The sequence below is a fragment of the Callospermophilus lateralis genome, chromosome 3 (assembly GCF_048772815.1).
Source record: "Callospermophilus lateralis isolate mCalLat2 chromosome 3, mCalLat2.hap1, whole genome shotgun sequence".
NCBI lineage: Eukaryota > Metazoa > Chordata > Mammalia > Rodentia > Sciuridae > Callospermophilus > Callospermophilus lateralis.
Genome location: NC_135307.1, coordinates 147,859,489 through 147,887,466, shown reverse-complemented (window position 1 = coordinate 147,887,466; position 27,978 = coordinate 147,859,489). Strand labels below are relative to the sequence as shown.

The window sequence follows — 27,978 nt, the reverse complement described above, 5'->3', positions numbered from 1 at the left end:
ATTGCCCCTAAGCAAGTGAGGATACTGGTCTGAAGCTCAGAAATTACTGGCCTTGTTTGAGCCATGGCAGGGAGATACCTAGGATCAAGCTCAAAGTAGGATAAATACTTAGGATTCCAATTACCATTTAACCAAAGAGATGCTGGAGAGTGCAAAGGTGTGCACATCTGTGGGTGTTATGATGTTCTTTTCACTGATTTGTGGAGGTACTGAAGGCAGAAGGAACAGAGGAAACAAGATCTTCCTTCTTAATCCTTTCCTGCAGCAACAGGGTAGCGAAATTAAGATCAAGGAGGGGAAACCCTTAAGGTCTAGGCCCGATGTATGGGCTTCACCTCATTCCTTTCCCTATGCCTCTTTCACACAGGGCTTTGCACTGGAAAATAAGAGTCCCAGAACAAATAGCCAATCTCTTTTTATTTGTTTATATATAGTCACTAAAGACATTATATATAGGCCACCATATTTTACTATATTTGTGACACCTGGGAAACTGGGTAAGTACTACATACAGGCAATTCACAAAAGAACAGAGGAAACAAGATCTTCCTTCTTTATTCTTTCCTGCAGCAACCAAGTTATCAATAGATAACTATCAAGAGGATGACCAAGTTATCGATACAGAATGACAAGTCAGCCTTCTGACAGAGATGGAGATTCAGGTTGAGCCAGCCTTTAGTAATCAACAGGGAAGACTGCAGCACATGGAGGAAACTTCTGTGCACATGGTTTTGGGTGAAATCTGATCAATGTTCTCTAGGCCACATCAAACAGAAAATAACAATATTAAGCTCCAACAATTACTTTTTGTAACTCAGTAGGTACTTCAGCATTGAGAATGGACAAGGAGGCATGGCCTTGCTTCAGAAAAACTTCTGGCAATTCACTACCGATTTCTCAGAACCACAGCCAATAGGCAGAGCAGGTACATGTGCAGCTGTAGACCAACATGGCTCTGAAAGGGAGCCTGGTGGTGTCTCCAAGATAAAGAAACAAATGCCAATGCTCCTGTACTCAGGAATCACAGTCCAATCAGGAGTCCAAGAAGACCCATACTTGAGTGCACCATATACACTTCAGTTGCTGTCCCAGCCAGATGAATACATGGCAATCATGAGTTATTGTGGTTTTATTCTGTTTTGTTTAGAGGTACTGGGGATCAAACCCAGGGCAAGTGCTCTAAGTGTGCCTCAAAATTAAAGGGCCAGTTTTATCCAATAAACAGACCCTTTACAAAGTACATAGCATACTGTCTACAATTTCCTAAATAAAATTCTCTTTTTAATTGAAAAACTGAGAACTATATTGTTTTGATGCACTCATTGTCAAGCACTTAAAATTTACTTGTAAGAATGACTTTTAAAAATTCAGTGCAAATAAAAATTAATGCAACCAATATTAAAATATAATAGTCACTGAAGACATTTATTGCAAAATAGCACTACACTGAGGTCCTTAAAAATATACTAGTAGGGATATAGTTCAATGGTAGATTGCTTGCTTGGTATGTGTGAAACCTGGGTTGAAGACCCAGTACTGCAAAAATAATAAAATAAAATACATTTATTAGTAACTGATTTTAAATTTGAATAAGTTTTAATTGGAGGAATTTATAGAAATGAATAAACTTCACTGAAATTCCTTAAACAAATAGAAAACTGATGAATGAATTGAAAGTTTATAAGAATCCAAAAATACAATAAAATTATTTTTAAATAACTCTCATGCAAAATCAAAAATCAAAGGCTATGACCTCTGTGAATAAAGGTTTCCATTCATTACTCACCAACTGGCAGCCTTCTAGGGAGTTGACTAGCTGAGCATTCTGACAGGAAAGGATTGAACCAGCCAAGTTCAGCATTACACACACTGCAGAAAGCAGCATGAAAAAGGTTATCTGGAAATAAACCAAACAAAAAAATTGATTATTCACTTGGAGAGGATTAGAGAAAAAATGACTTGGTTTTAAGAAGGCTTTTGATTGATCACATAATTATGTTAATAACATGTGTTTTAAAGGAAAGTATTGTTATGTCCAACATTTCCAATTCACATTAACTTAAATAGAAAAGGTAAAGTCTGTGAAAAGCCATAGCAAGCTGCCCTGATTTTTACTTGAAACCTATTATGCTAAAATATTTCAGAAGCTAGACTTGAAAATTCTTTACATTCTATAGTCTCAGTAGTAAGAGGTCATAAATTATGGAGAAAATCATGTGAAAAAATATATTCATTAGAAGAACTGTAAGTTTATTTTTTCTCCATTTTATTATGGAAAATTCCACACATGTACAAAACCAGAGAGAATAGTATAATGAAGCTCCAGGCTTTCATCACCTACCTTCAAAAATTAATCACTCATGGCCAATTGTTTCTTTGTCCCTCCCCTCTAGAATATTTTGCAGCAAATAAAATCTCATCCTTACAAATGGTAATGTATGCTTCTAAAGTAATGATACTTTTTGAAAATATCCATAATACTTATTCACTAATATCTAATGTTCAAGAGTTTGCATTTCCCCAGTAATTCCCATATTTTTCATTTTGAAACAGCTTACATAGGATATAGTGAACTTCCATAGAGTACAAGTAGTTTGTTATGAATCTTAGACAGCTTTTAATCTATGAGTTTTTCCCTTTATTGTTTTTGTTTCCTTGAAAGTTCTCAAAGAAACCATTTGTCCCATAGAATTTTCTGCAGCTTAAACTTTCTGATGTAGCCTTCTATCACTTATTGTTTGTCTAGCATCTGTGTGTCTTATAATTTGGTGGTTTGGTGATTACATCCAGAGGTTTGACCAAATACATACTAATAAAAGATATTGTCTTTGTGTGATGTTAGCAGCTTTTGGGGAGAAGCAGTGCTGGGGATCAAACTCAAGGTTTCTAAGCATGCAAGGCAAATGTCCCAACAGTCGTTTCTGATGATGGCAAAGGTTCTTAAAATAGTTTATTATGGTTTCCAAAATAATGCTAGTCTGTTTCTTGGTAGGAATATATCTATAGACAGAGACTTTCCTTCATCAATAGTTTTGTTGTCTTAAGGAATAGAGTTCATAGAGGAAAAGAATGAGATATATTTTTTTCTGTTCAATTTCCAAATTTTGAAATAATTTTAGTTGCTATGATGCTCAAATTACATGGTTATATGGTTAAGTAACACTCTGCTGCACTTATGGAAATAATTATTCCACATCTAATAAAACACCTTTTTGTGATCAAGAATAATTTTTAAGAATAATATGATAAAAAAGAAGGAAAGTGTTATAAAAAAGTTGTTGAAGACTTTGAAATGGGCAACAACAAAAATCTATCTTGCTAGTGTACACTTCTGAACTATTTGTGCCTTTCATTTTCTGTATTGTATTTTTAAATTCTGAAAGTTGTAGAAAATTTATAGGTGTGCAAACAATTTTTGACAATATGAATAAATGAATTCTATCTGTGTAACATAACCGATTATCACTCTATAGATAACGACTAATTTTATATATTTATACATTTCTGCACTTTTGATTGCCTATGTATACATACAATATATGAATTCTTTGTTGTTGTAATTTTCAGCACTGAGAACTGAATCCGGAGGTGGTCTAACACTGAGATACATCCCTATCCCATTTGATTTTTTTTATTTTGAGACAGGGTTTCACCATATTGCCCAGGCTGATCACAAACTTGCAATCTTCCAATTTCAACCTCCCACGTAGCTGGGATTACATGCATGTGCTACTGCACCTGGCTTTGAATTCTCCTTTGAATAGCTTGTATTGTCCTATTGGTTTCCTCATTAAACAAGGAGTTAAATATAATCTTTAACATATGTTTATTATAAAAACATAGTTGGCTTCAAAGCATCATCCAAAGGTAATTAATGAGATATTTTTTTTTTAGTGTTTGTGTCTCTGGTCATATGAAACAAGAGACATAAATGCTCTGTGTTGCAATCAATGATATCAGTAGCCAGAGAGTCCTCTCAACACACGTCTAATAGATTGATAGCTTTCTTACTTCCAGGCTCTTTGAGGCTCCAGGATCATCTTATATATTTCCTTGCTCACATATAGAGTCATTTCTATAGTAAGTGCAGATTCCTTTTAATGACAGTGGTATTTAGATAATTACAATTTTTGTTATAGAAACACCCTTTGCTATTTGGATGGTCATTGTTTTCAATTTTTTCGGTTGTCAAACATGAGTTCATAATGATGTTTCTGATTTAAATTCTAACCTACAGGGTTTTTATTTTAACTATATCAATTTTCTACCTTTCAACTATGTTGAAAAGCTTTGTTCTCAACATGATTATGTATTGCATTCAATTCTATAATACCCAACAACAGTTTCAAAATAACGGTGCCAATAGAACCACCAAAAGGATGACTACTGAAAACAGTTTTATATTTTCTTTTTATCTTTAGAGTACAGTTCACAAAGAAGAGTCAAATTATGATGTTATAAACTCAAATGTTTCCTTTCTTATTGTGTGGTTATGCTATACATTAGGAACCTGTATTCCTTTGTTTTATTTCATCTTTTACTAGGTATTGTTCCTAAAACTGAATTTCATAATTATATAAAAGGAAATCCCAAGTTAAATCAATAAAAGAATAAAAGAAGTTTCAAATAAATCCAGTCATTAATCTGTCTTCTCTCTTCCTCTCCTTCCTCTTATTTATTAAAAGGTAATCATTTATGTTTAAATTTTATATTCTATCCTTTTATCATTTGATTTTTCATTGAAGGCAAGAAAGGCATAATACACACATTTTCTCCACCTATTTTGCACTTAATATAGATACTTCCAAAAAAGTATATAGAAATGCCCCGTCTTCTCTTTTATCACTGTCTAGAATAATCAGATCCTTATTGATAGACATTTGGGCTTCTAAGTATTTTGTTATTTGCAATGTATTTAGTATTGCAATAAATAGCCTTGTTCATACATCTTTTTATTTATTTGCCAGGCTGGATTTGGGATATAGTCTTAGAAGCAGGTTTACAGGATAGAAAAATAAATCCATGTCTTGCTAGATGCTACCAAATTCCCCATCACAGGATTGGAACCATTTTTCATTCCCATTAGCAATATGTGAAAGTGGTAAGGTCTTAATTTATCTGGTAATGGCTAAAAAGGAATATTTTAGTTATATCAAATATAGAAAGACATTAGTATTACCATTATCTACCATAAGTACATCTCCCCCAAATGAAGCAAAATTCATTTTACCTAAAAAGGGACATGTAGGATAGAAAATGAAACAATGTATTTTGTTCATTTAGGAAATAGTTCAAGATATTAGTAATTATTTCAGAGATAGTTTTAATAACTGTGACCCATCACTGCATCCTGTGGGAAAGTTTAGCTACAGAGAAAAGTGTCAAAATTAATTTTAAGTTACAAGAGCACTACAATATAATTCTAATGATGTGTAAATAAGCCAGCCTGTTCAGTTTCAAAAAGTAGCTCAAAAAGAAATTGATGCTAGGGATGTAGCTCAGTGGCAGAGCACTTGCCTAGCATGTACAAACACCCAAGTTAAATTGCCAGCACTGCAAAAAAGAAATTTTGCTGAAAACACTAGACAGCAAAGCTACACTAAATCTAAGAAGAGATTATCTTGAGACTTAGTGCTCAACAACAGACACTGCTGAGAAGTCCAGGGAGTAAGAAACGATAGGATGGGATGTTTTTCATGTTTACTGGGTTTTTAAAAATTGTGGTAAACATACATAAAATCACCATTTTTATAATTTTTAAAACTGAGGTAAAGTATACACAACGTGAAGTTTACCATTCTTAGAATTTTTAAGCTTAGGGCTCAGTGGCATTAAGCACATTCGTACTGTTGTGGAACCATCACCACCACTACTCCAGGGCTTTTCCATCTTCCCAAACTGAAACTATGTACCAATAAACAGCAGCTCCCTGTTTCTCTCTCCTCCCTGTTCCTGGAAGCCACCTGTCTTCTATGAATGGTGACTATCTCTAGCTCTAGATCTCTATGACGTTGTCTGTCTCAGTGTATGTTCTGTAAGGGGAATCATTTCATGAAATATCTGTCCTTCTGTGACTGGCTAATTTCATTCAGCATAGTATCACCCATGTGGTATCAAGTGTCAGAATTACCTTTCTTTTAAGACTCGTTAATATTCCATTGTTCCAGTAATTGGTCCTACTGATGAAACAACTTTTGAGGAAAGAACTGTTTGAATTAGCAGCTTCATAACTCAGGAATCTTTTGGGACACTGACAGCATGTAGGGGAGAGGTGAGTGATGAAAGACCTGAGCATTCACAGAAATCTCTGTGAGTCACTGGATGACCAGAGAGATAACAGGACCGACTTAAGTGAACAGAACATACACAGCAAAGAGTGATGTCTTTTCAAAAATAGTTTGGAAGACCATTGATCATGGATGGTTACAGCTCTTATAAAGCAGTATCCAGGAGTCCACTAAACAGTGTGAGGATAATCTGATGTCAAGGTTATAACATTACAATATTCAAAATACCCATATCCCCAACACAAAAATTACAAAGTATACAAAAACAAAACAAAACAAACAAAAACCCCACAAAAAAATAATAAAAAAAAGCAGGGAAATATAATATGACTATGATCTATCATGGGGAAAAAGAAGAAATCGACAATCAGCATCCCTAAGGAAGCTCAGATATTAGACCATTAAAACTTTAAAAAAAACTTATTTTTTAAAATATTTGATTTTATTTTTTAAATACATGACAGTGGAATGCATTATAATTCTTATTACACATATAGAGCACAATTTTCCATATCTCTGTATATAAAGTATGTTGACACCAATTTGTATCTTCATACATGTAATTTGGATAATGATGTCTATCACATTCCACCATCCTTACTAACCCCTTGCCCCTCCCTTTCCCTCCCACTCCTTTGCCCTATCTAGAATTCTTCTATTCCTCCCATGCTCCCCCCTTCCCTACCCCATTATGGGGAATTTTGGCCATCTGAAACACATTCAAAATGCTGAAGAAATCATGGGCAAAAAACAAAGGAAATCAGGAGAAAGATACATAAACAAGTAGGTTATATCAATAGAGCATAGAAAGAAAACTGATAGAAATTCTATAGGTAAAAAGAAATTCTATAGGTAAAAAGTACAACTGAAATGATCCACTCATGAAAAGAGTTTATCTGCTGATGTGAAGAGTCACAAGAATCAGTGAATATGGGAGATCCACTAGCAAGTGACTGAATCTACTCCCCTGCTGAGTGGTGTGGCATCCTGCATTGGCCACGCTGCTAGATAGCCTAGGTCTTCTAGGGTTTGAGTGACTGTGTCTTTGTATATGGGTGTGCCTTCCTACAGCCCCATGGGTGGAGCTATGCTCACCTGTTCCTTTGTAATATTATCCCTTGCCCAGTTTGGGATAGAACGTTACATGGAAATACCTTTTGTGTGTCCCCTTCTCTTACTGTGCCTTAGGTGTGACCTACCTAGATGTCAGTCAACTGCTGATAGCAGACATCATGAAGCTAGACTCAGCCCCTTGAAACCTGACCCCTTGCCTCATTTGAATAGCTTCTCCTCAATAAAAGGGGTCAGCATGTGGGGGCTCTCTCTCTCTCAATTTCTGCGGACCTTTAAGGTCAGAGGAGCTGTCACAGCAACCCCAAAGAAAAAGGTATTTCTGTCTCTTGTGTGGTTATTTTGCGCAGTCCAATTATTCCCATGAAGTGACCCCTGAGTGTTTTAATCCAGAGTAACCCTGCAATTGATGTCCCTGGGTGGGCAAAAGGTCTGAGTGTTTAAGTTGCTGGGAAAGCGACAAATATGGGCAATTGAATATTAGCTGGTCTGAGGAACAGAAAAACATGAAGAGAAATTAACATAGCCTAAGAAAGCTAAGGGAAACAATTATGCATAACAATGTACCAAAGAGTCCCTCTTTGATCAATTTCTGTCAGACTCCCCTGAGCCGTCTTCTCAATTAGGCCTCAACCTTGGCCTATAAAAATGTGGGAGGGGAGCAGGTGGTGTGGGGAGAGAGGGGGAGTGCTGGGCCCTAAATTAGAGCAGGTTGTGCTCTATGCTTCTGTGATTATGTCAGGGTACATCCTGGTGTTGTATGTAAAAAGATTTTTTTTTAATCAATTGACTATATAAAAAAATGTTTCTAGAGGATCAAGGCCACATCTGTAGGATGGGACACCCCCCCCTTAAAGTGCCTTTCTGAATAAACTCAGCTTGCCACATTAGTTTGCTCCAGCCAACACCTAAAGATCCATCATCTTCCAGTCTCTCTACAAGGGCAGCAGCCTAACTATAAGCACCAGTTAACAACCACACATGGGTTTCATGTGCACCAGGCCCCCTACTTTTTCTAATTCCTCACTTCTTGACTACTCTGCAGCCTACCTTCACCTGTTCACTCTTTTCCCTACTCCCTGATTCTTCCTTCAAAATGCCAATCAACTCTATGAACCAGAGTTAAGTTCAGTTCATGCTGGGTTTTTTTCCTCTGTTGCAATAATATATTACTGATTAAAATCTAATATATTACTTATTAAAAATTTAAATGAGCTGTAAAGAAATATTAGGATACATCTTTTTAATTTTTTTAAAAATTTTTTAGTTGTTGATCTTTATTTTTTTATTTATATGTGGTGCTGAGAATCGAACTACAATGGTAAGCAAGTGCACTGAGCTCCAGCCCCCAAAAAACAATAGAAGAAGGCTGGAGAAGATATGTTGATATACTAATTTAAGACAAAAAGCATTACTAGGTAAAAATACAGTCTAAAAGAAGCAAGTCTCCAGAAACATCTGACAGTGTTAGATCTGTTTTTTCTCTATAAATAAAACTTGAAAATATATAAAGGAAAAACTAACATAAGAATTTTACAAGATCATGCGAGATTTTTACCATTCTTCAAAAATTGATTTATTAGGCAGGAAAAATGTAAAGAACACCTAATATTTAAACAACACAACAAGACTTAGGTACTGGACATAAATGGAAATACTGAAAATACATATCCACTTTTTAAAAGAACACTTGGAACATATAAAAAATCGACTAAATATTAGATCAAAGATCATATCAAATTTTTTAAAAATTTATTTACTTGGACCATTTTATCTCACTCAAAGCAATTTAATAAATTCAAATGCCAAAACAACAAAGAGTTTTTCAATACTCAAGTAGTTGAAAAAAAATTAAATCACCTGTCCAACTATGGATCTAATATAAATCAAACCAGATAACAGAAAATATTTAGAATTAATATAACAAAACTCCATATTAGATCTTGTGTAATATGAGTAAAATTGCAAATAGAAGGAAATAAATTGCCTAAAATGAATTAGAAATTGAAAATCAATGCATTATATCTCTAGTCAAGAAAAAAAAAACCAATTTTCTGTCAAGCAGAAAAAAGTAAAAAGAAAATAAAAAATAAAAAGGAAATCAATACAAATCAATAACAGAAAAGTTTTCTTGATTACTCATAAAATAAATCAAACTTGTACAAGATTGGATCTATTAAAAAAATAGAAGGCAAAATAATTCTGATAATGCAAAAAATAATACTGAGAATGTTTATGAGTAAATATGTGATAGAATTATTTCTACATCAAAGAAAAATACTAAGAAATACTTTAGGCTAATAAATCAGAAAATAATGCAAACACTTTCTAAAAATACAAGTGACCAAAACTAATTAGAAGAGTAGAAAAGCTAAAGATATTATTAATGATATCTAACCAGTATTTAAAAAATCTACATATAAAAAAGCACCAGGACCACAGCCTGTGCAAACAGGTAGCTTTCTTCCACTTCCAAAATATTTAATCCTCAATATGGCTTAAGGAATTTCCCAATGCATTTATGATACCAAAACGGTTTCTATTTACAGTGGAGAAAATGCATGTCCTGAGGGGAGTCCCAGCCTTATAAGAAAGGTCCTGCAAACAGGAAGTCCTGGGGAACATAATAGTCCCAGAAGAGGACATCCATATGTGGGAGGATGTGACAGCTAGGATAGCAGATTAATTATTTATAGGGAGTTGATAAAACAGGTAAATATGCTAAAGAAAATAGGAACTGAGTTTCTTACTTTTGAAGACATTTACAAACATGGAAAAGGAGAGATCTAGAATGAACACTGTAGTGTTGGATAGAACATCAGTTTTCTGTTTTCACAGATGATAGATGGAAGGGTCTCCCCTTACTCTGTGACCTAGAGGGCTGGGCAAAATACTTCCAATAGGTATGAACAAACCTAGCAACCTTGTTTCTAAATTCCATTTTCCATCAAAAAGAATAAAATTTCTAAGAGAAGTAAATGGATAACTCCCAATCTGGGACAGGGAATGTTTAACATTGGCCGCATGATTTTTTTCTGCAAGAATGTAAGAAAGTCCTCCAAGTCTAAAGGGGTATGTTTAAGATATAAAAGTCAGTTTAAGGAGTTCTCCCTAGCAAATCAGGGCCATTTGAGTGTGTGTGTGTGTGTGTGTATATATATATATAATGAAAACAAAAGAAAATAACATATGGCTCCATGTGGACAAAATAGGCAAACAAATTAAAATTTTGATGAACACTTCAATATTTACAGAATTTCAAAGTATCTCCATGCAGGTTACTTTTTTATAATAAAAGGGGAGATTAAAATTTCACAGTAGAGAAGCATGGCAGAAAAATCTTCTTAACCAAAGTGAACAATTACAAAGTAACAAGGACAATTGAAATTTTGAATCTTCCAATAGAAAGGGTAACATACCATTGCTTTTGTGATATTCCTGCCAAAATATATAATTCATATTTGATCATAAAGACACAGCAAATTCCAGCTGAGCGATTTCTACAAAACAACAAAACAGGCCCATACACTTCAATTGCCAAGATTATGAACGTCAAGCAAACACTAAAGGAACTGTTTGAAGACAGAAAGAAACAATTAGATGAACTCAAATTTGTGTCTGCAATTTTTCATTAAGTTTGAGATTATTTCTAAAGAACTTGGCTTAAACTCAAAACCCAATAATAAAAATGAAGAAGCATTTCAGTCAAATCCCCTTTATGTCAAAAGATACAAAAACTATCAAATTTTAGCCAGGAAAAAAAATGTATTTAAAACAATTCATCATCAACAGTAAGTATTTGTGACAGGAATACAATAGTTAGAAATTAGAAAAATCTATTTGAGTAAATAAAAAAAATCTTAATCATATTAATGAATGAGTATATGATAAGTTTTAAGTCATTCATAATTTTTCTAGATATCTCTAAGCTAGAAATAGAAAGGAAATAAATCATAAAAGGTAATTATAGGAAAAAACCTAATAGCAAGTATCACATTGGAAAAAGTTTAAAAATTAGTCCTTTCAAAATCAGAAATAAGAAAAAGCAATGCATATGAGGTCTGCTGTCACCGCTTTGACAACATACAGTGATTCCAACCAACATAAAAGCAAAGTTAAAAAAAAATCAGTATTAAAATTAGAAATTAACATTATATTATAAATGCTATAAAATTATAATAACAAGGTATGAACAAGAAGATACCAAACTTATTCAGCCATGACCATAAATTTATTTATATTTGGAGCATTTCTATATAAATGAGACAATGTTACAAGTTAGTATGGAAGGGTAAATGCTAAAAACCTGGTGCTAGTCTATCCATACAGGAAGAATATTTACGTCTATACCTCACATAAGAACAGATTAAAAACAGGTGGAAATCAAAACTTTGCACACTTGGAAAAAAATAATTAGGATTAGAAAAATATTTTGAAAAATCTTTATAATTACTAGGATTAGGGAGAAGTTTTCAAAGCACTCTATTAAAAATACTGCCCTTAAAATAATTTGAAGTCAAACCATCTGTATGACAAAAGAAAAAAAAAACAACTAGAAATGTAGATGGCATTTGCAATAGGATACATGAATTAATATGCAGAACGTGTGAAGAATAAATCACTAAAAATAGAAAAATATTGAACAGATAATGAAACCTGACGGTCAATGAGAGCAAAAGATGTCTCACATCACTAATTAAGCAAGAGGTTCAAATTAATGCCACAATCAAGTATCATTACATACCCACCAGAATGGCTGAACTGGCCAAGTATCATAAAGGTTTCAGGATGGTGGTTATTGGCAACAGAAGAAGGAAAATGCTACATAAAATGCTGGAGCTTAAAAGACATTTGGCAATGACCTTGATTGCTTTATTTATTTCTGGCCTAAGGAAGCACTGTACAGTGTCTGCAAATATTAAAAAAAACAGGAAAGAATCTAACAGTCTTATTAACATTAAGGAAAAGATAAACTATTATTTTCCCCCATAAAAGAACAGCTAAAATGAATCATGTTAACATGTAGCTACATGTCTAAACTGATAAAACATAATGGTGCATGGAAAGAGCAAGTTGTGAAAGGTTACAATGTTTCATATATAAACTGTAAAAGCCCACAAAACTAATTTTTTTACATATATAGTAAAATTATAAAACCATACAATGGCATGATATCCAGACTTGTTATCTGTGGAAAGGGTGAGATAAAAAAAAAATAAGTGCCAGATCTTGTCTCTAATGTTTGTATTTTGTAATCTGAAACAAAATAACAGGTTAAGTATAAAACCATTAACATCTAGATGAGGAAACTGTGATATAGTTATCATTACCCAGCATTCACTGCCTCAGATAAAACTGTCAGTGGGTGCTGGTGAATGGTAAATTTTGCCACACAAAAAATTGAGTATCAGAGCACACAATGAGGTCATAGCTGGTGAGGTAAGGAGAATAGTAGGCAGGTCATTTACATACTGAAATAAAATGCAGACCAGAAAGAAATGACTTCAAGGACCAACTGTAGTTTATGAATGAAATAAATGTAAATCTTAATTTCTACAGAATGAAATAAACCCCAGTAATCTCTCCTATTTCTTCAAACCAATTTCATATTCACCATAGATTCTTGTAGATGACATTTGTCAGCACGGACATAGGTAACAATGTTTAGGTAAAAAAAGTTTACCTATTTTTGTTTGTTTTCCTAAGTGAAAGCATTTACTTCATTTAATGGTTAATCTGCAGAAACTTCCCTCAAAACAATTATACTTATTTGCTCACTGAATAAAATATGTATTGAATCTTTGTATATAAACACCATTTGGCTAGCTGTTATGGAGAAATACAATGAGACTCTTAACTCTCTTTTGGCTCATTTAACTGATATAACTACAGTATAATTATTTTTCCCATTTTATGGATAAAGAAATTGAGATTGAGAGCTTAAATTCTACCCCCAAACTACCATGCTAACAAGTTAGTAGGAGCCATCATTCAGTTTGTCAGGTGACTTCAAGATCCATCAACTCATTGTGCTATAATGCAACGCTTTCTCAAAGCCCAGCAGAGATTTTTGTCTAAATTTCTTGTTCTTTCTGAAAGTTCTACATGGGCTGAATTCACCATATTTCAGGTTACATTTTTCCCATAAAACCATTCATTGGAATCCGAGTAGAAGAATACAACCATAATTTTAAGCCAGTAATAGCAGCTCCAGACCCAGGAAAATAAAAATCATGTTTTTTTTTTTTTTAATTAAGAAGTAACAACTATAATCCTCCACACTAGAAACTTTGCCTGAAACTTCATGTAAACTTCCTTACCTACTAATCACATTGGCATACAGAACATGTAAATCAGAAGCCCACTTTATAGGTTAAAAAAGGTCTGTCTACAAGCTAAAGAACCTACCTAAATTCACAGTAGTGAACCCAGGCAGTCCAGTTCCCAAAGCAGGCATGGTTAATCACCAAGCCACTGTTTTATGAACTTTTGGGAGACTCAATGAGAAATTATTTTCCATCACAATCCCACACACACACACACACACACAAAACAACTTCTACAGAACACTATTTACTTCAATAATATGTAGCAAAATCTTTTAAAGATGCTGGTTTTGAGTCATAAAAATCTTCTCAAGACATGGGCTTTTAAAAATACATAATGGTTAACTGCTCAAAATCACAATATTTATTAAAACAATGATGGTAGCAAAAAAAAGAAAACAATGAAATCAAGGTCAGCAACAGAGTTAATAATTAAGAATATAAAAAAATTGTTATTCACAGAAAATACATTATGTACATTGCTTGGAACCATGCATAATGCATATATATATGAAAAACATAAATATAAAAACACTTGGTTTAAAGTAATAAGGATATAGGCAATTACATCTTTGTAATTTTATAAAGGCTTTTATTTTTCCTTACAAACTAGGGTAGTTCAGAAACCAGATAATAACTCCTTGGCGGGGGGAGGGAATCAAAACAATTTACTTGTGTTCTTTCTTCTTAAATATTTGTTTTAGAACACAGTACAGTTTCCCAAAAGTTTTACAAAGTTAGCAAACTTTTCACACCAAAAAAAATGACATTAAAACAAACAAAAATGAGTCTGTGTTTTAAATGAAAATTGGAAACTGTACTAACACTAAAGGAACAAACCTTTGCAACACATCCTAAAGCTACATACATTCAAGCGTTGCAGAAACATCCTCCTTCCAAACCCCCTTCCCTTATTCTTTGTGCCTTTAGGTCACAGACCCTTGTCCAGGGAGTCTCTCTGAATCCATCCCTGATTTCAAGAGGATGGGGTTGGACCACTAGGCTCAGGTCTAGCTCTATTCTCCTCATCTGCCAAAGCCTCACAGTACTGCGCTGGCCAGTCCTTGGGGTCTTGATTATGAACTTTGGCCACAAACTTAAGAACTTTCATCTTGCTGGTTTCCAGGTTGGTTCGCGGGCCCCACTGGAATTCGTAGTCTACCGGATCCGTGTGGGGTATGCGCCGGTACTCCAAGTAACGTTGTCGCACAAAGTCCTCGGTAATGAGTTTCTTTGGATCCCCAAAGATTAAATGCTTCTTAGTGGGGTACACCCCCAACCGACGCAGAAAGTCCCAGACCTCGGTCTCCTTGATTGTGTTGCCCTTCATAAAGATGAGCCCTAAAACAATCATCAGTAGGCCCGTAGTGGGAGTGCCCTGATCGCCTCTCACCTCGGCATCCTCCTCCACTGGCTCCAGGGTGTTGATCAGGATGTAGGTGTTACTCTTGGGTTCAAGTTCCACTAGCTTGTACCCGAAGACGTACTGGAGGCGCTCCGCAGCCAGTTTGAGGAGGTCCGGGAAGATGTCCTTGTAGTCCCCGATGACATGCTTCAGTATGTCGGTCCGCTTGATAGGGATTTTCTTCTGGTCCTTAATCAGCAAGAACTGCACCAGCTCCGCCACCTTCAGCTCCAGCTGCTTCTGGGTCCGAGGCCCCACAGTGGGGGCGGCCTGGGACCGGCGAGCGCCCTGCGAGGAAGTGCCTTGGGTCTCTTGAGAGCCCGCCGGGCCGCGGGAAGTGCTCGGGGTCTCCTCCGAGACGCCGCCTCTCTGGGCCCGGACGTCTCCGCCGCGGCCCGAATCCCTGTCTTTCTCCGCCGGGGAACTAAAGCGACCCCGACTCCTTGGCTTTTGCAACATGTCACCAAGCAACCGGAGCCCGGCGCCAGCTCAGACTCCAGCGGACTGAGGAACGCTCTCGGTAACCGGCGGAAGAGGCAGGAATTGTGGGTCCGAACGAGGCGCGCCTGCGCGGCCTGGGCGGGGTCCCAGAAGGCGCGCGCAGCGTGGGCGGAGCCAGAGCGCCAGGCTAGAGAGGGGGCTCGGGTGTCTGCTGCGGCTTAGAGGTGTCTGCATGGCTACTGCGCATGCGGAGAGGGAGGCTTCTGCGGTCCCTGGGTCCAAACTACCACTTGGGTCATTATTGTGTGCTGTGTTTTTCAAGACATACAAATAGAAAGCAAGAACTCAAACTTGCAGGCAAGTGTGCGACCAACTTTTAGGCCACACATACTTTGGTATGTTTTATAGGCCGTACTGAGTTCTAAACTCGGGTATATTTGTAAACGGAGGAAACTCAATAAATTTTGGAGAAAAATAAAGAGGAAGGTGAGCCTGGAAGTCAAGTAAAAGTATTTATTCCTACATTAAATGTGCACATAAAAGACCCAAAGGACTCGTAGTTTTTCTACCTCTCCTTGCTCAAATTCACACCTTCCTGATCAATAGAATTACTTTCTACCTTCCTTTCAGGTCTATAAGGCAGGCTTTCCTCAAAAGCAATATTTCTTCCCAGTTTCTTTATTTATATTTTCGGTGTTACACTTCATTAGCTAGACTGCCAGGAGAAACCCATCCACAAAAGCAGGATCCACTTTTGCCAATAACTAACTTGGTTAAATGAGTAGTTTTAATTTTTTTTTTTTTTTTTTAATGAGTATATCTTAAAAAAAAAAAAAAAAGTGTAGACCCACAACCACAATTTTAACAGAAACGGCCTAGTGGAATGTTACAAGCAGAGAAATGTGCTCTCTCAAGAGATTACCATTTAATTTGGGGCATTCATGGTCAAGAATTCCAATAATGTGAAGTTCCTAGGTTTCTTTTTTAATTTTTAAGTTATAATTGACACAATACCTTTCTTTCTTTCTTTATATGTGGTGCTGAGGATCGAACCCAGGGCCTCACACGCTCTAGGCGAGCACTCTATAACTGAGCCCCCTAAATTTGTTAATTCTTAATATATTAGCCTTAGGGCTCAAAAAGAAAAGAGAAGAACAGAGGTATAATCCCTTACAATCCATGGTGTGTGCAGTTTGTATATTTTTAATTGTGCAACTCTAATAGCGGAAGAGTCATTTCATTACCTCAAACCATCAGCAATCTGCTGCCATTACTTCTACTGATCTTAGTAAATGTGCTTCTCTATTTACTGACTTGCAAAAAAGAAACTGAATTTCCCTCTTTGTCTTTTTAAAGCTACCCAGAACCTGGGTAAAATGTTCAAAGAACTAAATCAAATTGATTTCCTCTTTAATGCAAATATATTCAAAGGAAAGCAATTCAAAACACATTATTTGAATAATAACATCAAAACACAACCTTATTAAAATTTCATTAAATGTAAGTAGCATAAAATTTTTGTAATTCAATATGAAAATGCAGTCTGATAATGGTACTGGAACTGCAGTAGTAAATGTGAAATCATATTCCATGTTGTGATGCAAACATGCTAAAATCTAGTAAACTATGAGTAATAACTTTCTCTTCCACACAAGATACAACATTATGTTCTCAAATGTCAATCTTAATGACAGGGGCTGCTGTCATTTGAATGTGTCACCAAAGTTCAAGTGTTGGAAACTTAATCCCAGTGTAACAGTGTTGGATAATTGGGCCTGATATGTGACTAGATCATGAAGACTCTGTCCTCATGAATGCATTAGTGTCATCTCTGGAATGGGTTAGTTATTTCCAGAGCAAGTCTGTTATTAAAGCAAGTTCAGTTGTCTTGCAAGTGTACTCTTTCAGTCATGTGATACGTTCCACCATGTTATGACACAACAAAAGGTCCTCACTAGATGTTGCTCTAGAACCTTGGACCTCCCAGCCTCTGAAACCATGAGCCAAATAAGATTTCATTGTTTCTAAGTTTCTCACTGTGTGGTATTCTTTTATAACATGAAACAAACTAAGTCAGAGGCCTACTAATAAAAATATATCATAGTAGCATTCATTTTATTTTACAGTAAGAATTTGTCTGCTTCAGTTTCCTTTAAAATTACAATTTGTACTTAAGTTCAATTAAGCCTCCTGCAATCTGATTCTGCAAAGGCTACTTCCAGACCAGTCCATTTGTAACTTGAGTCAAATAATTTCAGCAACCAAGGGACAGGGGAGAAATTAAAAATAAGATAAGAGCTGTTGTCAATAATTAGTCTGGTATTTCAATGCTTTCTTGTTAAGGTATTCACTTAAACTATTAAGTAGTTCAATTGGTTAGGCTACCCTGTGACTGTAAGTCAAAAGGGTCTGTCAGTGGCACCCTTGCTCAGATAGCAGATTGTCATTACTCAAAATAGGTGAGAAAAGATAACAGTTTTCAGTCTGAAAACACCTGTCTACTGTCCAGAAGAGTGAGGGTGAGAAAAACACAGGCATAAATGATAAAATGAGATTTATATAATACATGGGAAGACATCTAAAACCACATTCCACCTCACTCTGGGAGACCTGAATATTTTGGGTAGAAATTGTGGCAATAAATACAAATAATAACAGCTAATGATTTTACAAAGGTGGATAGCATTCGATTGAAATTTAGATAAGGCATGGGGAAGTCACCCAAACCCACATTCTACTTCAGATTTAACACTGAAAGCCATGCATGTTTGGGTAGAAATTGGGGTGATAATAGCATTAATAATAGTATGTATAAGTTACAATGGCTGATGGTTTTACAAAGGTAACTATGGTTCAGATCTTCTTTCAAGTGGTCTTCAGGTACTGCTTCATTTACTCTCCCAAACAACTCATTGAGGCATGTGTGTTTATTGAATTTCTCTTCTCACAAGTGGAGAAACAGGCAAAGAGAACATAGACAACGGTGTTCTTGAAGAAGTAAAAGCTTTGGAATCAAATGGCTCTAGATTAGAGACCTGTTCTGACACTGGGAAAGTTACCAATACCCCAAGTTTTGGTTTCCAGATCAATAAAATGAGACCACTAATCCTGGCTTTAGAGGATTGAGATAGGTTTTTCAAGTACTTAGCACCTGGCAGAATAGTTGATAATATTTTTTTTTTCTTTCTAGGGACTTTATGTTAAGGAAAATATACGAGTGCTACACAAAGTTGTATGTGGTATAGGGGAAGCAAAACTTTACCCTCTTAAGAGTGCCAGCTAGACCTGAGAATTAAATTGGTATGAGACAGATTAACAGGAGAAAGAGAATACTTTGTTTTGTTTTGTTGGTACCAGGGAGCACACAGCCACTGAGCCACATCCCCAGCCCTGTTTTTGTATTTTATTTAGATACAGGGTCTCACTGCATGCTGAGGCTGGCTTTGAACTCGAGATCCTCCAGTCGCAGCCTCCTGAGCCACTGGGATTACAGGCGTGTGCTACTGGACCCCCCAAAAATGTACATATTTAAGTACTACATGTCATTGAAGCTCTTCTTATAAGGAAATGATGATATAGAGAAGTAGAAAAACCTAAATTCTTTTATATTTGAACAAAGAGAAGTAGTTGTGGAAAAGGAGTAAATTATATGGGGAATCTAAGGGAAGACAATTATTTTAACAAGGTTTGTTTGTACAGAATTCTCTTGGCTAAGGCTCCCCATGGAATAATGTTTCTTTTCTGCTGGTACCGGAAAGGCATTTTGCACATGGGAGTTTTTAATCTCCTCTTCCCAGGAAGAAAAGAGGAGACTAGAATGCCCTTCGTGCATCTGCTGTTTTTCAAGTGCCTTTAGCTCAAAGTAATCTTTATGCCAAAGTGGCATATTTTGGGAGGCATATTCTGCTACCCCTTAGTAAAAAGATGTTCACTGCAGTGAAACACATGCACATATCAAAATCAGGGAAAGTTCTGGAGCTATATGTCAAGGAAATATTAGAGTCATTTACTTTTTAAAATAAGATTCAATTTTTATTTCTTTGCTTGGGGAAAATATTATATCCTCACTGAAGTTTAACTTCATGGTGACATAATGCCACAGAAGTTATGCAATTCAAATTTTCGATAAATTCTACGTGATTTGGAATATAGCATTTGTGACTTTATGTATAAGGAGTGAAGTAACAAAGATAAATGGTTTAAAAAGAAAAGAAATTTTCAAATACTTTATGCTAATGACCTCCTTACTGTTATTGACAGACCTAAAAGAAAAAAAAATTGAAATTCTTTGAGGTAAAATCTAAGCTAGCTAAGATTTCAAATGCATTGAGCAAGGAAATGCCTAAGACCAATTGCTCTTTAAATGTCTCTAAGTAATTAAATGCTTTATTTCATCTCCTTGGTAGCAAATGCCTGCCTAGAAGCTCTAATCATCTTTATTATCTACTAGATTCTCCTCTTCATTCATTAGTATTTCTTGTAGATCCACAGCAACATTTTAAATTTTCTGAGAGCAACACAGTGCTGAAAGCAGGTGAGGACTTTTGGGAGAAGAAAAGCAGTGATCAAAGCATGCAGCCAGCATTTGTGAGCAGCTTCCCCACCTTTTCCAGTGGATGAAAACGGGACAATGCACAGCATGTGTGCGAAGACTTCCGTGGCAAACACTATTTGGGTAGATAGCAGGGAAAACAATCCAGATTTTTAATGGTGAAATAAAATTCCTTGGGTCCACTCACTCTGATCACTCACTGCAACAAAAGGGTCCACCTATTCTTAACAAAGATATTCCTGCTTAGACCACATGGTAGTCTTCATAATAACATTTTGTCCCTCCTAAACAAACACTTTGTAATCAAACAGTAACATGGCTCTCCTGGATTGCTAGAAGAGGAAGTGCTTTCCAAGCACTGCAGCCTTTTGGCCCAGACCTTTAGACACTTTTTAAGAAATGCAAATCATCCAGTTACCCAGGCCTTTGTGAAAATTATTAAGGCCTATACAAGGTCTCTATAGTAGCCAATAAGATTTGCTTTTGTTTTCTTGTTCCCTGCCCCTCCCTGTTTTGCATCTGTTCCCTTTAGGAACTGCCTCTTTACAACTGTAGAAGACTTTGGTAACCGACTGGGAAGGCCAATCTGCATCCCTCCTGGGGGCTCATATAGATTTTCTTTCTACTCAGCTAACAAGTTGCAGGGTAACAAAAGCCTAGCCATTTGTACTGTTGCTTTGGATAATCCATCTCATGGTGAAGCTGCTTCACAAGAGCTCTAAGAGATGGAGAAATAGTTTGTTCTGGTTTAGATATGAGGTGTTTCTGAAAAGTTCATGTGTGAGACAATGCAAGAAAGTATAAAGGTGAAATGATTGGGCTCTGAGTACTTTAGCATAAACAGTGCATTAATACACTGATATAGATTAATTGGGTGATAACTGTGGGTATGTAGGGTGTGGCTGGAGGAGGTTGGGTCACTGTGGACATGCCTTTGGGGTTTGTATTTTGTCCTTGTTGAACAGAGCTCTCTCTTCTCTGCTTCCTGGTACTATGTCCCCAGCTGCTTCCCTCCACCACACTCTTTTGACATGAGGTTCTGCTGAAATGTCAAAGAACCAAAGTAAACGCCATTTGTTCTGACCTGACTCCATTTTATGCTTGTTTAAAATCTTTTCTTTCAGCCTCCTGACAGCTGTATCTATGTTGACAGTACCATAGGACCTTTCCCTCAGCCCTGACTATGGTCCTGATGTATAATAAAAATGACTCTGAAATGTATAATCAAAACCATTCTCTCATGTAATCAAAATATCTATCTCAACAAGGTCTTTCTGACTTACATCTGGCTCAATTTTTCCTGTGGTTTTTGCCTTTATAAACTCTGTACTTCCAAAATTCAAGTGCTGGGAGTTCTTTGAGGGGCTAGCCTGCTCCCAGTCACTTGCATGGCTTGCTCATTAAAGGACCTTTTTCCCTTTCAATTTGGCTGTATAAGCATGATGATCTGTAATTCTTGTGCACTCTGTAACACTGTCACACCGTGGGCACAGGGCAATCAAGTTGGCCCCTTTTGGACTGAGACCTCTTGTAACAGTGGTTCACTTTATGCTTTGAATAAAACCCTTGCTCCTCTGCCACTGCAACTTATTATTCAAATGGACTTGTTTCTTTCTCTTCCTGTTTCCCTGCTCCTCCCTAATCTCCATCCCAGTCAGAATTATTTGTTCTTGAGCCCTCAGCCCACATAGGAATGAAATAATCCAGATTTGGGGGATGGCACCAGAGAATCTCAAAAAGGACTATCTCCCAAATTAACAAGTGAATTACATCTCCATCAGAGAACACATGGAGCCTTTGAGTCACTTCTTCAAAAGCCCGGTTCCTTCCTATAGATGAGCAGAATCCCAGCCTTTGGGACAGGGTCCAGTGTTTCTCCTTTGCTGGTAAAGCAATAAAACTTCTTTTTCCTTTTTTTCAAAACCATGTCCTCATTCTTGGATTGACATTGGGAACAAGGACCAAGCTTTCAGCAACACTCTGAAACCGTGAGCCCCCAGATTTTTCCTCCTCTAAAATTGTTCTTGTCAGGTCTTTTAGTATAGCAGCAAAAAAAAAAAAAAAAAAAAAAAAAGACTAAAACAGTTCTAATGCTGCCACCTGAATCCCTAGATCCTGAGTTCAAGGTTAGACTCTTGGAGATTCTGAGTTACTGGAGCATCAGCTTTTACATAATCTGCTTTGAGTTGGTTCCTGTTACTTCCAACTGAACAAATTCTGGCTAAGTCAATAGCTAAACCCACTATGCACAAGAAACTGAATATCAGGAAATGACACATTGTTTCACAGGAATGGAACTTGAAAAGTTTAATACCACCAATAAGGATTTTTGAATGTCACAAAAGGTGAATTGAATACAATTTGATATTGTTGTTTTTTCAGTGTTCTGTGGTTGGGGAATATGCTTTTAATTTCAGCTGCAGGCAGTACATAGAAAGAGACAAGCCATGAGGGACTGTGGTTTTCAATACAGAATGTAGATATGAGGTAAGGTGGTGATTTCCCTCTGAGGGAAGTAGTTACAGACCACTTATATATTCATAGATGGATTAATGATGGATATATGTTCTAAGAAATGCATTGTTAGGTAATTTCACCATTGGGCAAACATCATAGAGTGTATTTACACAAATTAATATGGCTCTGATGTCATTAGGCAATATGATCTTAGGGGCCACTGTCATGTATGTGGTCCATCATTGAATGAAACATTGTTGCACAGTTTATGACTGTATTTTAAGGTATCTGCTACTCCAGAGTATCTGTGTTGTTCAAATTCAACTCAAAGAATTTTTCTACTGGTTATGCAAGATGACAGAAACCTCATTATTTTAGGCTACATTTTAGCCTAAAATAGAACTGTACTCACAAGGCAAGGTCATGAAAGAGAATCGACAAAGCTAATATCCAGAAGGGGACAATGCAAATAGGTATTGAGAAAACCAAACACACTGAAATAGAAAGGAAAAATAAATGAAAATAATTAAGAGAAAAACATCCAAGGGGTGAATCAAAATACCACATTGTACCTCATAAATATGAACAAATATCGAAAAATAATAAAAATATTTAAGGCAGACAAGAAGATCCAATGTATGCACAGCTGGTAGTCCTGAGGTATGCAATAATCATAAAGAACTATATGTGATTTCAGGAATCTTGGGATATGATGAATTTACACAGGTCCCCTGTCTTGGATCCTGTCCCCTTCCTGGCTCCCTCCTTCGAACAAACAAGGAGAGCAAGCATGCTTTCAGGACTGGAGTGTAATCAGAGATTGTGGGTTCTCCAAGATCTACAGAGGAGGAGGCTAGCACAGGGCTTTACCTTGAGATGTAAAAAGTGAGAGCTTGGGTGCTTAATGAGAAGGCAAGCCCTGTCCCAAGGCTTAGGAAGAGCTAGGATTGCCTGGTACCTTTTGAGGTCTGAGCTGGTAGAAGTCTGTGTCTCTCCTAAAGTCCATATCTATCTCTTTTCTGAGGCTAAGTCCCAGAGTGTTGACCAATTGCTGAGGAGTAAACTAACTAGCAAGTCAAAAGCTGCTGGGCTTTGAGGTTAGGAGAGGTAGCAGTTTTCCACTTATGAGTCCCAGACTCTAAGAGATCATTTCATGATACTTTGAAGACATGTAAATAATGTGCCCTTTGATTCACTGTAGCCCGTAAAAACAAAATTTTCTTTGCCAGAAACTGCTGAGCTTCTCAGCACTTGCAATTTAATACTTTCCAGTGACTCTCAAAAACATGTCCTGTAAAGCAAAGGAAGGAGTACAAAATCTTGCACAGGTGAATAAGAAAAAATAAAATACAAAAGATGGTCCAAGAACTTGAAGGAGAAGCAATGACACTGAAAAACTTTTGGTTCTGCTGATCAAGAAAGAGAGAACAAATAAATAATAAAGCCAGAAAAAAAGGGACATTACTTCTAGAGAAATATTATAAGGGAATGTTATGAGCAGTGAACAATTAAGTCAAAAACAAGATAAATTAGAAGTATGGGAAAGTTACTAGAAAGACACAGATGAATGCAATTTATTTTAAAACACAATGTGAATAGACCTACAACAATGAAACAGATTGAACTAGTAACTTTAAAACAGATTGAATTAGTAACTTCACAACTTCCCACAAAGAAGAATTCCGGTCCAGATGGCTTCACCAAACATTTAAAGAATTAAGTTTAACCCTGTTCCACATTTTCCAGATATTGAAGGAGGGACCGATTCCTAACTTCTTCTATGAGTTCAGCATTATCTTAGTACTGGAGTCAAAGATATCACAAGCAAAGAAAAACACAGATCCTCAAAAATATAGAGACAAAAAAACCCTTTTAAAATGCTAGCAAACAAATTCTTGTAATACATTAAAAAATCATACACTATGACCACATGGAATTTACTCCTGACATACAAAGTTGGTTTAGTATCAGAAATATCAATTAATATGATATGCTATATTAAGAGGAATAAAGGAGAAAAACCTCATGATGGTTTCCATGGATGCAATAAAAGCATTTGACAAAATCCAAACAGGCTTTCATGCTAAAAACACAGAAAACTAGATAGAAACTTACACAATGTAATAAAGGCCATCTATAAAAATCTATAGGTAACATCATACTTAAGGATGAAACTCTGAATGCTCTTATGCTAAGAAGCAAGAAAAGGATACCCACCTCACCTCTTTTATTCAGCATTGTACTGGAGGTTCCAACCAGGGCAATTAGGCAAGAAAATGAAATTAAAGGCATCCAGATTAGGAAGGAAGAAGTAAAACTATCTGTTCGTAGATGACATTATCTTGCATGTGGAAAATCCCAAGGAATTCCCTAAACAATATTAGAATGATAAGTTCAACAAGATTGTAGGATACAAGATATACGTACAAAAATTTTTTTTTCTCTGCATTTGCAATGAATAATCTGAAAATGAAATTAAGAAAATAGCTCCACAAATGATAGCATTGAAATGATAAAAGACTTAGGGATAAAGTTTTTAAAATAAGTGAAAAACTTATACCATAAAAAGTGCAAAACAATGAAAGAAGTTTAAGAAGATGTAAATAAATGGAAAATATCCTGTGTTCATGAGTCACAAGACAATATTATTAAGATGTCAATACTAACTAACCAAATTAATCTATAGATTCAAGACAATCCCTATCAAACCTTATCAACAAAAAGTTGATTTTTTTTTCCAGAAATTGACAAGCTGATTCTAAGATTCATATGGAAATGGAGGGATTCAGAATAACCTTCAGAATAATTCAAAATAATCCTGAGAAAGAATAAAATTTGAGGATTCATGTTCCTGATTTCAAAACTTACAATGCCACTAAGGTAATCAAGACAGAACAGCACTGGCACATATTATTATAACATGAACTGTGTCTTCTACAAAGGGCACAGGTTTAAGTTCCAATTCCTAGTACCTCAGGTTGTAACTATATTTGGAGGTAATATCTTTTAATACATTAAGTTAAAAATGAGACCTTTGGGGTGGGCCTCTAATCCAATAGGACTAGCGTCCTTAAAAGAGGAAGAGGCCTTGGTAATGTGCTTGCACAGAGAAAAAGTCACATGAGGACATGGTGAGAAACTCGCCATTTTGCAAACTAAGGAGAGAAGCCTTAATAGAGACCAAACCTTATTCATGGACTTATGGCCTCCAGAACCATGAGAAAGATTTCTATTGGGTAAGCCACCCAATCTGTGGTAGTCTCCCATGGTAGCCATAGAAAACTAATACACATACAAAGACATGGAATAGAACTGGTACTCCAGAAATAACTATAATCAATCTTCTACATCTACAACAAACCAATTTTCAGGAAGGGTTAAGACAACTGAATAGGAAAACAACAAATGGAACTGGTGTCAAAAATGAAATTGGACCCCAAATTGCCACCATACACAAAATCAATGCAATATGAATCGTAAGCTTAAATGTGAGAGCTACCACTATATCCCTTACAACACAATGTAGGAGTAAATTCTCATGACCTTGGGTTGAGCAAGGGTCTCAGATTCAAGACCAAAAGCCTAAATGTGAGAGCTACCACTATACCTCTTACAACACAATGTAGGAATAAATTCTCATGACCTTGGGTTGAGCAAGGGTCTCAGATTCAAGACCAAAAGAACTATAAGTTGTATTTCATTAAAACTGAAAACTATTGTGTGTCAGAGGACACTCTCAGGAAAATGAAAGGACACATTCTGAGAGAAAGCATTTTCAAGTCATGTATCTATGTGATAAGGGATTTATACACAGAATATATAAATAACTCCTACAAGTGAATAAAACAAATCTCAAATTTTAAAAGTGGGAAAATAGTTTAAAGAGATATGTCTCCAAAAATATAAGAAATTTCTAGCTATAAAAAATGAAGTACTGGGGCTGGGGATGTGGCTCAAGTGGTAGCGCGCTCGCCTGGCATGCGTGCAGCCCGGGTTCAATCCCCAGCACCACATACAAACAAAGATGTTGTGTCCACCGAAAACTAAAAAAAAAATAAATAAATATTAAAAATTCTCTCTCTCTCTCTCTCTCTCTCTCTCTCTCTCCCTCCCTCCCTCCCTCCCTCCCTCCCCTCTCACTCTCTCTTTAAAAAAAAAAAATGAAGTACTGTGAAACACAGTGGTGCAGGCCTGTAATTCCAGCAACTTGGGAGGCTGAGGCAGGAGGATCTCAAGTTGGAGGCCAGCCTGTGCAACTCAGCAAGGACTCCATCTCAAAAAATAAAAGGACTGGGGATTGGTTCAGTGGTGGGGTGTCCCTGAGTCCAATCCCTAGAACCAAAAAGAAAAAAGAAAATTAAAGCTGAAGTATTGATACATACTACAATTGGATGGACCTTAAAAATATTGTGCTAAATGAAAGAAGCTACTTAGAAAAGACAATGTATTATATAACACTTATTAAATGAAATGTCCAGAAGAGTCAAATACATAAAGGCAGAAAGATTAATGATGCAGGGCTGGTAGGGAGGTGAGAAATGGGGAGAGTCAACTAATGGGTATGAGATTTCTCTTTGGGGTGATGAAAATATCATAAAAATTAGATGATGATGGTTCCATAATAGTAAATATGCTAAAAGAACATTAACTTTTATACTTTAAACAGGTGTACTTTATGATATGTTAAATAGTTAAATAAAACTGCTTAACAAAACTTGCAGAAGGTCAAGCTGAAAATCTCTAATAAGTATAATGAGATGAAACAGGAAGGACAGACTCATAAATCAGCAGTGAGAACCATCGAATGGATACAGACTTTCTGGATCAACAGCTGCAGAAAAAGAATTATTATACAGTTAAACCAAACTGCAACAGAGTCAAGTCCTCTGTGAAAATAATGATTTCTGTCAGCATCAGGAAGCAAGCTTATCTGTACTTAAGGCAGTTAAGGGGCAGACTAAAGGAAAGCAGTTTCATTCCTACTCTGCCACCAACTTCCTCTGGGTCCTGGAAGAAAGCTTCCAATTGGCCTGGACTCTAGCCCCAAGTCCTGCAGAAATGCAGGGTTAGGGGAGACAACCTCTTTCAAATGGAAAATGCAATTATTCTATGAAAGAATTTAAAATAAAAAAAATCATCCATGCATGTTGGAAGGAAACAGAAAGTCCATCCTCACATTAATATTTCTCAAAGAACTGCCTGGTCCATTATTTCTTAGATGGCAGCAAGCTGGAACATCCTGAGTTTCTTAGAACATCTGGTGGTAATATGATGAATTTCCTAATCTGGTCACATAACTCTGTATAACTTTGTGACCTCTAGAACAAATACGGCCTCCATTCAAGACTACACTGGGGTCATCAAACTTCAGTATTGATGATGAAATAACATGGAGGAAATGGGGCTCTGGTTGTTCCTAGTGCCTCCTGGCTTCCTGTG

The 27,978-nt window shown here is 36.2% G+C and overlaps 2 protein-coding genes across 4 annotated transcripts in view; both read right to left on the bottom strand.

The window, feature by feature from the left end:
• Entrep2 (endosomal transmembrane epsin interactor 2) overlaps positions 1 to 27,978 on the bottom strand; it is a 400,899-nt gene that overhangs the window by 99,621 nt on the left and 273,300 nt on the right. For all 3 annotated transcript variants that reach the window (XM_076848861.2, XM_076848862.2, XM_076848863.2), the window contains exon 3: positions 1,787 to 1,897. In XM_076848861.2, coding sequence (XP_076704976.2) covers positions 1,787 to 1,897 — 111 coding nt within the window. The remainder of the gene's footprint in view (positions 1 to 1,786; positions 1,898 to 27,978) is intronic.
• Nsmce3 (NSE3 component of SMC5/6 complex) lies at positions 14,071 to 15,628 on the bottom strand. The gene has a single exon (XM_076848860.2). The coding sequence runs from the start codon at positions 15,546 to 15,548 to the stop codon at positions 14,661 to 14,663; it is 888 nt and encodes a 295-aa protein (XP_076704975.1). The 5' UTR covers positions 15,549 to 15,628; the 3' UTR covers positions 14,071 to 14,660.